This window comes from Polyodon spathula, chromosome 12, assembly GCF_017654505.1.
Source record: "Polyodon spathula isolate WHYD16114869_AA chromosome 12, ASM1765450v1, whole genome shotgun sequence".
In the NCBI taxonomy this organism is placed as follows: Eukaryota; Metazoa; Chordata; class Actinopteri; order Acipenseriformes; family Polyodontidae; genus Polyodon; species Polyodon spathula.
Genome location: NC_054545.1, coordinates 13,286,310 through 13,299,379, shown reverse-complemented (window position 1 = coordinate 13,299,379; position 13,070 = coordinate 13,286,310). Strand labels below are relative to the sequence as shown.

Sequence of the window (13,070 nt, the reverse complement as noted above, 5' to 3'; positions counted from 1 at the left end):
CACATGTGCTCCCAACACAAGCTACTGGACAGCACTGGTAAATGCAGGAATCAGGATCCTTCTAGTATGTACAGCAGTACATCACAACGGGATGAGTTATTTTTTTTAGGTCTTACCGGACAGCAGCCAGCACCGCTTGATGTGGGTCACTTTTTGGCAACCCTTTGCAAGTGATCTTCATCAACACTGTAGTGGCATTACAATGGCAAAGTATTCTGTACTAACAAAGACTGTTACAATGGTATGATTCATGGCAGAACAGAACCACACAGGTCTGCTATTGTTTCTTCAGGGAAATTAAAGGAGTGATAACCAATACTTTATAATCCATTGCCTTTATCTCTTATTAACTTCCACATCACTTGCCCCACTTTTTATTGTGATGAAAATGTTTTGTTTTTTCTATTCATCCATCCATTATCATTAACCTCTTAATCTTTACAGGGTAGCGGTGAGCCTGAGCCTAACCTGGCAGACACAGGGGGCAAGGTAGGACTACACCCTGGATGGGACGCCAGTCCATCACACACAGACAAACAGAGATCAATTTAGAATGAGCAATCAACGTGAACAGCATGTCTTTGGACTGTGGGAGGAAACTAGAGTAACCTGAGAAAACCCACACAGACACAGGGAGAACTGTGAGGCAGCAACGCAAGCGGTGAGGTAAATGCTAGCCACCACGCCACCGTGCTGCCTTTTTTTCTATTCTGCATATGCAAATATTTCCAAAATAATGCTACAGATAAACTGCAACATCCTTGTACCTATTCTCTAGGTTACATAGTCTGATTGCAAGCCAAACTAGTAGAATGACTTTTGTACCACAACACAGGAAAAAGCTGCTGAGAGGTGTAGTTGAAATATCAGCATAAAAACAAGCAGAGAAATAAACAAACAGGGAAGGGTGCGTAGTCATAAAGTAGTGCTTGAGAGGTAAACGAGTTAGCATTTTAAATTGTTTTCAGTGACATTTAAAAAAAAAAAAAATTCTGTAAGATAATTTTGGGGAGTCTGGTGTAATGGAGTTACATTCATAACAAGCCATAGCTTCCTCTGCAACATTCTTTGTTTTTAAGAAATGATCCTCCCTTCGCTGAATTTTGCAATACTGCATCCTGAAGCTTAGTGTGTTTCACTTCCTGCATTACTCATTTTAAGAAACGATCAACTAAAATAAAACTGTCAAAAAAACTAACAAACCATGACAACCAATACACAATAAATGAAAGTATTTTACATCATTGCACAAATTCTGCCTATCCTTAATTGCTCATACTTGAACACACAAACATCAACTGAAACAATTACATGTGGCAAGTCAACAGTCAACTCCCTTTCAGAAAAGTCATTAACTACTATAGAACATAATCAACAAACAGAACCTGATTGACTGAGAGAGTATCTAAGCGTTTAGAGAATAAGACTTTAAAACTTTTAAGTAAGTGAAATTTTTCCAACAAAAAGTGAATATTATTATTTATTTTTTTTTATTTATTTCTTTATTTATTTGGGGGGGGGGGGGGGGTGATAAAACTATACACATGTAAAACAATACAGTAATTCAAACTGACAAATGCTTAAGGGTTAATCATGTGAGTTTTATTTATTTAAGTTGTGCAATATAAGTTTGCCATGCATTATACCAAAGACTAGTGATCATGTAAAGTCTTTGTGGCCTTGTGGTTAAAGCAACCAGCTTGATGTCATGTCATAAACATGTAGAGCCTGAAAGTGTGCCTGTACAAACAGAGAGTTGACTTTGCTGTGTCTCTACACAAATGAATTAATAAAGTGAATTAAAAAAGGAACATTCTACCTTGCAGTATTAATGAAATATATACTTTTAAGCATGATTTTCCATCAGTGAAGACTCTAACATCTGGTAGCTGACTGCAACAGAGTTTATGTATCCCGAGTCAAAAGCGAAAGAGCTAACAAGTCAGGGTTAACAGGCACCAAGGAGACATGATCTCTATTAGAAAATGATTTTCATCAAGGATGAAGAAATTTAAATATTTGTATTTTAGTTGGAAATGCTAGTTATTTTAACTATTCATAAGATTAGGTTAGGGAAATATTTAAACAGAAGATGCTCTTGGAATGCCCCCGGAGATGGTAGTTTAAATTTTGGAGGCACGGATATTCTCAGAGTACTAAATTTTCAGAGTACTTCTATATTGTCAGAGTAGTTCTATATTGTCAGAGTAGTTCTCACCAGGCGAATCGACCACCTGTGTTTTACTTGGTTGGCTGAGCAGCATTGAGTTTCCTCACAGATCCTGTTGCCATCATTTAGTACACAACAACCAGGTAGGTTGCACTGAAAACATGAGAGCCTAATTATCTGCCCATCTTATCCCGCTGTCTGTGAGGGCTATGGCTAATTTAGCAGTCTCCTGATAAACGTATTTTGTAGAGTTACAAAGGTGCTGTGTGCCAAGCCAACATACACACGGTAATGCTTGGAAGCAATACGGATTCTGCTGTAAGTCTTTGCCGGTGTGCGGCCCCTTTTATTATAAGTAACACTGCATAGCACAGTACTTTCATTATAAACCTCATCATTGAAATCAGGGTGCTAATCAGGTTCTTTGAAACTATGTTTCCTTTTGTGTAGAAAACACCCTAGCATTTCTAACTGGTATAGTTACCAGGCAGCATTAAGCATGGTATCCTAGTTCAAACATATGCAGAAAACCATCTTATAGACTTCTAATCATGTTAATCAATAAGTAAGAAGCTAGTTGGTTAATAACAGTTTTGAAAGGGTGGAACATTTTCACAATCCAGGTAAAATGACTAAGGAATTGATATGTTAACACTTAACTGACAAAGTTATGTTGAAAAAAATGTATATATATTTGCATAATTTGACAACATTTGCAGTTAAGATTTAGAAACATGAAACTTGTTTGAATGCACTCTCTGGTTGTACTGTTTGTGAAAGTAACATAATCTCAGTTGTTAGGCCATGGTATTTTAGACCTCAAAACTCTGGAACTGCAATATGTGTGTACAGAATATAGCTTTACTGTTCTCTTGCTTGGTTTTCATAATTTCTAGACTGTTGTAAATTGCCTGGGGCATTATAAACAGCTTCTAAACAGCTGTTCTGATTATCTTTATCTGTGATGTAGAGCCCCATAAAAAGCTGGGGCTTACCTAGTAAAGGCATAACCACATAGTGTGCAGGATGAGTCATGCAGTCAGTCGAGCGCAGCGTTGAGTCCTGGCTGTGCCAAGTTGCTGTTATGATTCGACTGGAACATTGGTTGGCAAAGAGAAAAGGTTTTCCTTACTTAAAGGTTTCCTCTAACACCCTATTTTAGTTTTAAAATGGCTAAAGTCAATTCCTGGAGGACAGCTAACTAATCTGGAAACTAGCCTTTTCACAATGCAAAAATGTGTTCTTGGCTTACTCTATAAGGGAGTACAGTAATTTATCAAAATCTCTTGGAAGTTAAAGTTAATCCAATTCTTGGATCTGATGTTTTTTCATAACACATCATTTGTTTTTAATAAAGTAAGCCTGACTCGCATTAACGCTTGGCATATCATTTGATTAATCAGTTTTGCAATCTCAGAGATTTCATTTCACACCCCTTCTAAGCAGTGCCACAGTTGTTTCTAAAGATCTTTCAACACCAGCGAATATGCAACTACAGATTCTATTCGCACCCCCTCTGTAGCTGGCTTAAAGCTTCATCTGAAACATGCATTATTCTAAAATATGTAGTACTACGTTGTAGGACTTTGTCAATGGCAAATCCATCTAAAGTGTCATCACCTAAAAGCAGAAATAAACTCTACATAGTAGACATTATCTTAATCTTCTTGGTTTTATATTACCTTCATTTTAAGTACCAGTCTTCATCTCCTGGAGACTTTTGAAAACCTTTGGTTCTATGTGACATTGCTGAGAGCAAATGTAGTGTTTCATATAGTAATTACATGGATACATCCCTGTCCCGCACCAACTGTTTTCTGAAAGGATTAAAACAACTGAAATACATATTTTTAAATGCCCCCTTAAACGTGTGTGCCATCTATTTATTGTTAAATGTGCACACTACAATGTTGTGGCTTTTTAATTTCCTGAAAATAGTTAAGAGTCAGTGATATAGAGGTTTACACCACAGTGAATTCTGAAGAAATAAAAAAATTTTCATGGTGGGCAGATATATTAAGGCTTTCCAACCTGAAGCAAACTGCAGTTATCCCTTCAGTGGCTAGCTTCCCATATTTTTTATTTATATTTTGCTGAAGGTGAAAAATGCATGCAGACAATAGAGCTCTGTAGTGTGCCACAGTTGCAGGACAGCTGTCAATAGGTTGACCTGTGTTGTGGCCTGTAACCATGACTACCAAAGCACTATGGCAGGTCTGGAACTACCGCAGGCAGAAGCTGCTGAACAGCTTTATATTTATGGTTATTCCAGTTTTTTAAAAAAATAACAACGGAAATAAATGGAAGCCCTCAGAGTTTATGGGTTTACCTTAAAAAAATTATTATAGAAAAACTGAAACTCTGTAGTTTGTGTGAGGTGTGACTCCTTTTTTGTAGGTTGACAAGTAGTTATAAAATAACATTTCTAACTAGAGACTTTATTGTTTTTAAACACTGATAATTATTCAGGGTGTGAGGCCAAAAAACACAACTTTCTGACCTTTACCTCTAACGGGATTCAGGACTATTGTCTGGGATTCAGAAATGCTGACAAATTGGTCATAGGTTTGCATTAGTTACAACACATGGACATTCTCTATTAGTAAAGTACATATCCAGTCAGTTTTGTGGATGTTGGTAATTAAAGAGTTTTCAGTTAGATTGCTGCACTGGAAAACTATATTTTGATGCATTACATTTAAAAAAGCCAGACCACTAGTTGTGATGAGCTTTATGTTTTGTAATATCTTTTTGTATGCTTTAAGGCTGCTATAAATGTATATCATATGGAATGGACAATTCAGCCCTAACCTGTGATCTGTGAATATATTGAAGACTCAATGTTGGTAATTTCATCTTGCTACCAGGGTGAAGAGGGACACATTCTTTTGTTGTGTAATGGACCAATCTGACGATCCGTTTATGACAATGTGGGCAAAGCAAGATTATAACTAGAAAACAAGATTCTATTGTGAGTGCCTTCAATTACAGTCATTATGCCAAATGCAAAACACATTGGAACTTGTTTACCTTTCTTTCACTGTTAGCACGCAATATCAAACCTGGTTTGGAGCTAGTTGTCTTCCTCTAATCAAACCACACCCTGAGGTCAAACGGGCAGCGCTTTTATTTTATGATTCAGAAAAAAAAAAAAATCCAATTTTTAAGCCTTGTGTTTGTATTCCAAAACAATAATAAAAACCAAACAATCATGCTGGTACAAATGCTGACTGTGGTGCTTAGTTTACTTATATTTCATGCTTCAAAAAAAGTTTGATAAAATGATCACAGCACAGTATGTTCTTTCAATGCACACAAACACTGCCAGTGGGTGTCTTTGGAGGGTGGAATGTATTCCATGTGTTGGGTTTTGTTTTCTGGTGCTTTTTAAAATCAGCATACAACAACACACTGGACCTACAGACAAAATGTGTGGTCAGTACTTGTAAGTGGTGCTGTGTGCTTGTTATGAACCATTCTCCCTCCCTTTAGCATACTGATCTCTGGTTAAAAAAAGAAAAAAACTATAGCAGTTTTTAAAAACAAAACCTTTAATGCAAACATTTCAACCCATTTGTGCAGCTAACATACTTAAAGAAGTAAATAAAACGTTGGCTGCATGTTGCCTTCTTTCTATAAGTGCTGGTTTATGTGTATGACCTAGACAAAGGAAAGACAAAGACACAATTAATAGTGAACTGTCCACACATGCTCTAATGGTTGAGCTTCAAGGATTCAGTAAGTAATACAGCCACCATTGACTGCTGTATTGCCTAACATGACTTAAACTGATTTGCAACAGCAATAGTGAGTTTTCCATTCCCCAATACATGTCATTCTATTTGCATAACAAATCAATCAGTCCTATGACATTCATACAATGTGCTTGCTATATTTTTGGTTTAACCGTGCATGAAACATGCATACAATGCAAACACATCTGCATGCAAGCCTTCACCATGCATTCACCCCTCTTTTTAAAGGGATCGATTATAATAGTTTCACTGTACAAATGTGTGCCAGATGGTTGCTAGACTGGTATATGACATGACAACTACATCACTGATAATCATACACTGGAAGATTTTTTTTGTTTGTTTGTTTTGCTCTTCCCTTTAATGCCTGAAGGCATACAAATAGGACTGTGCATAGGATAACATTTTCCAGTTACACCCAAGTAACTTAATACTCTAGGCCGTAGTTGCTTTATTTATAAAAGAATGGCATACCATTCTTGGAAATGTCTGTGTTGGTATATTTGTTTTTATTTATTTTACAATATATTTAATATGTGGCCCAATGTAGAGGGATTCTTGAAGTAGGTTAGAATGAAGAAACAGATCATTTTAGTCCATTTAGTATTGCAAAATACTAGTGTTCTTATACAGTATGTTGGCAAAAGACCAACATAGTATAATTTACGCAATTTCCACAAATGCATCAGAACCCAAGGTTCTGTATAATTCTTGTACAATAAATGTTGTTGGTGATTTTTAGCATGAATCACTATTGTTCTTTTTGTTTTGTTTTTTATTGTGGTTTAGAATGTACACCCTTAAAACCACTGTTACATAAATATGTATTTTACCTTTGTGTATATAACTGTGAAAAATACCTAAACTGCCAGTGACACAAAGCATTTACCTAAACTCTAATCTATTTGTAGGTGTGGCTTTCAGTTCCTCCATGTCCAAACCCTATGAAGAAAAGGAAACAGAGAATTAGCCCAAAGCAACTAGCTGACAAAAAAACTACTGGTTTACAGGGTTAAAATGCAGTGTTTATTGTCAAGGCAACAAGGAGCAATTATTATCTAGAAGTGTGAATTAACTAGAAGTGAATAATGAATTACGAACTTCAGGAATATTGTGTGTGAAAAGGATTACGACTATCCGAGTGTGGCATGAGAGCATGGCCCATCATATCACTATCACTGTGTGTGATAACGGGATCAGACAGCAGTAGATTAAACCATGTCTATATATAGCTTGCCATCTGTCCTGGTTATAATCTGAAGTTAGTGTCACAGTGGAAAAGGATGACTACATGCTCTTTTGTATCACATAGGGTGCGTCATTAATGGTGGCTCTCTTTCCTAGCCTTATTGCCACATTACTACATGAATCCTTCCATTCAAACCATAAACAGAAGCAAATAACTTCCAGACACTTCCAACCTGTTTAAACCTCCATGCATGTTTTAAGGGCAGAAAGTTTCAGTAAAATGTTGCTGCATTTGGCTCAAAGCACCTGACTCTTGCAATAATTTTGAGAAAATAAAAAAACAACCAACCTTTAGGTCCAAACAGGGCAGCATAACATGGTTTGTGACAGTAAGGTTTTCCATCTCGCTGCAAAGGCAAAAGTACATTTTTGGCCAACTATGCATGTCTTTCAATCCATAGCTATGAAACACTCAATGGTGGTAGGTTAGATTTAGCAACACTAATAGAAATACAATTCATTGACAAACATTTCAACAAAAAGTCTACAACAGGAACTATACAGTCGAATTGATAACAGGTTGCACGTTAGCAGATTCTACAGGAATAAAATGTATCAGCAAAAACTGAAAAGTGAAGTGGACCAGTGAACCACACCATAATTCAAAATTCATTATCACAGACAGCATGTTTTGCTAAAAGGTACTTGCTCCGATAGCAAAACATGAAAAGCGTTTAAATGTTTAAAGGTGTGTGAAAACGTTTTTTTTTTTTAATCTAAGGCTTCATGAAGACAGCACCTTACCAGTGATCAGTTCTTAATTTTGCCTTTGGTCAATTGTCTCCTGAAACAAAGGACCATTCACAAAGCTTTAACATGAGTTATTTCAATAAAAGTTATTCATGAAAATGGTTATCTGAATATCAAACTGAATTTTTTTTGTAGAAGCAGACTTAAGAATACTCATTAGTTAAAGCTTTGTAAATAGGTGTCTTTATTCATATTGGTTGTCGAAACTATTAGACTGATAAAATGACATTTGATTGGGCATAACTCCCCCCTCCCCACACACACACAAACATTTAAGACATTAGGGGGGTGCAAGCTAGTGCGAGTGCACAGACTGACCATCAGTGATTTATCAAATTATCTGATGCACTGATAAAGTGAAACATTGCTCCCAATTTTAGTTTACAAACCTGTACAAATCTTACCTCTGCATGGGATCCAGATGACAGGGTCTTGCTGCATTTCTCACATCTTAAACAAGGTCTGTGCCAGTCTTTGCCAAGGGAGGTGACTTTCTCAGCTGCACGATTAAACACAAAATAAGAATACAGATTATAAATAAAATACACAGCATTTTATCTGCAGCACTCCCACACATTTCATTATTCAAGCTACATCAAAACAATAATTTAAAAAACACCTAGACTTATAAAGCTCTTTCTGTGTAAGCTACACCTCAGAGCGCTGTAAATATTTAGTAAAAAAACAGCACTACTACAATTAAGAGACAGAGGCCTGGGCAGTTGCAAAGGCCAATCTATATCCAAGTTCTAATTTTGAAAAGTTTAACAGAATCGATCCCCAATACCTTTTGTAATTGAGTTCAGGGACTATCCCGCAAGAACCCTTTGCAGATTGTAATGTCAATAAAAATCAGCAATAAAAACCTACTTATCAGCTCAGCAAAGCAGTTGTAAATTCTACTATTAAAATCATAGGATGTATTCTATTGACATATTTGTTCATTGCAATTTGTGTATGCACATTATTATCTGAGAACTCAAACATAAATGGATATGGAGCTAGCCACTGATCTTAAGTGAGAAGGGCGTCTGCTTTGGTGGTTTGATACAGGGAGTGGTTTCTCTGGTTTGCTGGGAATTTGATAAGGTCTTTGGTAAAGGGGAATGTGTGGGGATCCAAAATGTAGTATACAAGTAGGCGTTTAACATAATGCCATTATGAGGCACACCTATCCATAAAACAATCTGCAGTATCTTTGGAAGAAACCTGAATTGCCACACACCCTTTCTAGATATGAATGTTATCAATCTTCAACCACTGTGTTTGTTTCTATTATTTAAAATGGCCTCTAATAAGATAACTTCAGGGTACATAGCTTTTGTGAGGACTGCAGCAAAACTTATATTGCTTCACACTTTGCCTTGGGTGTAAGTTTGTATGAAGTTGAAGTTAAACAGTTGTTCACTTCTTCATTACATAGTTTCTAGAACATTTTTTCAATGTGTTACTGATTTATTGTTTTATCACTTACTGCCTGCGTGGTAAGATTTTATGTATCTGTTTGTGTGTATTCAGTGGTAGGGTAAGGTGTGCACAGCAAGTTACAAATAAATCATAACATATTTGCATACTGATAAAACTCCTTAGTAAAGAGACAGAGTATATGAAGCAAGGTGCCTTTACATTAATGAAGCTTCAATCATCAGTTCTCTGCAATACATCCATTTCCATTAACCCTAGCTTGAAGTAAATTGAAAGGAAGTCATGTTTCACTAGTGTCTTGAGGAGAATAAGTAAAGCATTCTAAGCATAGGCTGAGTGAATGCCAGATGTCAGAATTGGTGCCTCAAACGTTTTCAACTTTTGACCCACAGATGTCACACACACACAACTTAATTTAAAAATAGGTTTTTCAGTTGAATACAGGTTTAATAACCTTGCCACAAATGAAATAGATTTATTTAGTTACTGGATTTTAAAATGAAGACCACTTCTGTTTGAGCGTGTATAGGGGTGTGCAGGTGTCCACCTGTTACTTAAACAACAATTATAACCCTAGTAACCAAGTTATGCAAATAAAAAAAACATTCCATAACAGCAACAGGAAACCCACTAGTTTACATTTGACAAATAGTAGACTTGTCAGGCTTCAACTGAGGACAGAAGCACCTAACATTTAAAAAAAAAGCTAATTAATTCTCATTTTCGTAATTCCAAACGCGTTGCTATCATTTATATTTAATTTGTTTGCTGTTGGATCAAATTGTGGAGGATAATTTAAACATTTTTGGTGTTTGAAGCAGTGATGCTGCTGAAGCAAGACTACCTGTTTAAAAAATAAATTAAAAAAAGTTTTACTAAACATATGGCACCCTCACTCTGTAGTCAGCATCTGCAAACATGTAGTTTGGGCTTTGAACATTTAATTCAGTTATATTCCCAGGAGAACAGAGCTGTCTATGTTGTGAACTTTGCAGGCCTTGTTAATCTTGTAAATGATAGATATGCAATATAAATAACAATAAAATAAATCTACCCAGTTTAAATCCAAAGTACAAAAAAGGGCGTTGGCACTTAAGGATTAGTCAATATTCAATTTCCTACAGCATGAGACTGCACTACTGCCTTGAAAGACACATTATAAGCAAGCTAGACACAAATCAAAACAAGTTCATGGCAGGAACAAACAGGCTGCAATGTGAAACTTACTTTCCATGCAGACCGTTGAGCCGCCTTGACATAATACAAATAGTGTAGCAACATTGAAGCTATCTGTACCATTACATGATAAGTCCCACATTTCAAACAATGTGAAAGTCTGTATAACTAGACGAGTTATCTTCTTCTCTGGGGCATCATGTTTTATATTGACTTTTGCTTGAACTGATTAAAAAATAAATAGCCAGAGGATTAACAAGTGACAAGCCAAGAGTAATTTGCTTGTACTTGTAATTTTAATCACAATGAAACAAAGAACCGCTTACTTATTTTTAAAGTAAAAACACAAAGCTGGCAGTTATGTGCATTTGGTTGCCTGCAAAAGTTAAACTAACGTCTAACACATTGACCATCCAGTTGATAAACTTCGATATACACAAATAATTTAAACTTTGATTCGATACCTAGTTCACCGCGGCATAAAAACACTCGACTCGCCACTTGTTCATAGCAGCAATACCACGATGCTTGTTAACCTGGTTGTTCTTAGCTGCTTGTATTTTATTCACACTCTCACAGTCAAGATGATCTCCCCTTCGGAATTTTAAAATCTGACAATATACTTTTCAGAAGTCCGAAGCACTGGTTTAATGAAATGCATAACTACTATTATTGCCTTGTTTACAATGAATAGCCCACCACATTCCAGAACCGTGTTCTGTACGGTTCCAAAGATTCTTGGAAAAGTTTTTATGATAAACAAGTCCTACGCATGCTGTATAAAGTCAATTATGCTTTACAAATACTGTACACCAATTACCTGTATTGAAAACAAAACCACGAATAGCAGGATAATATAAAGCCACAAAAACAAAGACACTTTGAAATACATAACGAGATTAAAATCAAGTTCAAATACATCAAGCCAGAAACGATGTAGTATAACGATATAGTGTATAGAGTTCTGCTTACATCCTATATTATGTATATTTATTGATGTAAAAAGTATAAACATTAGTTCGTTATATGTGGAGTATATCTATTATTAAAAGTTAACACTGCTTGAGATAAGCATGCTACTAGACTACGCAACATATACTGCTTCGTTTATTTTTTTATTTTATTTTTTATGACTACTAGTTTAAATGCTAAAAGGAAAACCAAAAAATAAACCTTTGTCTTACCAAAATAGACTTCCTTATCGCATTTCGGGCACTTGGGCATATTTGCAACTTGTTTGTATGTGTGCAGCTAATTCCGCTTTATAAGTACCACTACAGCAGCACTAATGCTATCACCTGTCTTCAAAACAGCCACGCCTCACAAGCCTAACTGTACATTACAAATGATCAGTTCCCACTTATATATATAGTAAAGAAGCATTTTGCACACGAGAGGAGAGGAAACAAGGGAGAGGCTTATTCTGCACACGACACCGTAAAAAAACGAAGTCGAAAAATATTAAGTGTAAACTTGCTTAGAGATGATGACCCCTCTTATTTCAAGCAGAGGAAGGAAGTATGAGCAACCGCGAGTCAGTAAAGAGCTCTACTGCACAGCCACTATGATGTGCAATTAGATTCTACTGAAAATGCAGTGTCTTTCCTGAATACGAATCAGTGGGCCTACGGGAAATAAAGAAGTATTTTATATGCAATAAATAAATACATAAAATAAGTTAATAAAATAATTCTTTATTGTTAACACGTTTTTTTTTTTTTGATCCAGTGCCAAATCCACAATAGCAATATAGCGAGTTATATATCTAGTATAGAAATGAAAAAAGTAAATATGCCTTTATTAACTGATAAAGTGTTTTGAATTTGCACATTTTCCACTGAATTAAACTGTAACCCACCACACATATACATAATTTGACATAACAATATGCAGTTATTGTGTCTGTTTACAACACACTCATGTAGCCCCCCAGAATGCAAACCACGTTGACAGTCGCTTGGTAACATTTGATTTCCAAAGGATTTTATTTGGGAAATAGAGGCATAGTTCTTCATTTTATTTTGAAACCTATTTTCTTTTCATCACATTTTAGTCATACTTTTTAACACAGCTAGAAAACGTACAATTTGGACATCCAGGATGCCAAAGCAGTTTGCAACCACGTTTAATTTGGCCATGTGAAAACGTGGACATTTTCTTTAAAAAACGGGTTAAGTATCTTATTTCGCGGAATGTGCACGGAACTGTTTTATAAATTATGTGTACAGATTATTATTTAAAAAAAAAAAAAAAACATCAAATATATAGATAAATGCACTGACGATGTCAAAATCAACGTCAAAGTTATTCAAGCACTTTACAATAGCTTGTGAAACGCTGAGTGCGTTCAAGGAGATGCGCAGTTCAGAATCTGCGCAGAATGATCTCCGTGAACGCATTCGCTGTTGTAATTAACAGCCTGTTGGTAACGTGAATGTGCAAGAACAGATTTCAGTTCTACGTCTGGTGTATGGTCGCCGTTTTAGTTCTTGCAAAACAGATACAATGTGTAACCCATACTGATCTCGGGCATCAGTCGGCTAGTC

At 36.0% G+C, this 13,070-nt stretch overlaps 1 protein-coding gene across 1 annotated transcript; it reads right to left on the bottom strand.

The window, feature by feature from the left end:
- Positions 1-5,703: 5,703 nt before the first annotated feature.
- Positions 5,704-11,867, bottom strand: LOC121324780 (cysteine-rich protein 1-like). Its single transcript, XM_041266956.1, has 5 exons — positions 11,709-11,867; positions 8,328-8,422; positions 7,463-7,520; positions 6,815-6,867; positions 5,704-5,830 (listed from the first exon to the last, which is right to left on the bottom strand). Exons 1-4 carry the CDS (start codon positions 11,746-11,748, stop codon positions 6,827-6,829), a joined length of 234 nt encoding a protein of 77 aa, XP_041122890.1. The 5' UTR covers positions 11,749-11,867; the 3' UTR covers positions 5,704-5,830; positions 6,815-6,826.
- Positions 11,868-13,070: the final 1,203 nt, after the last annotated feature.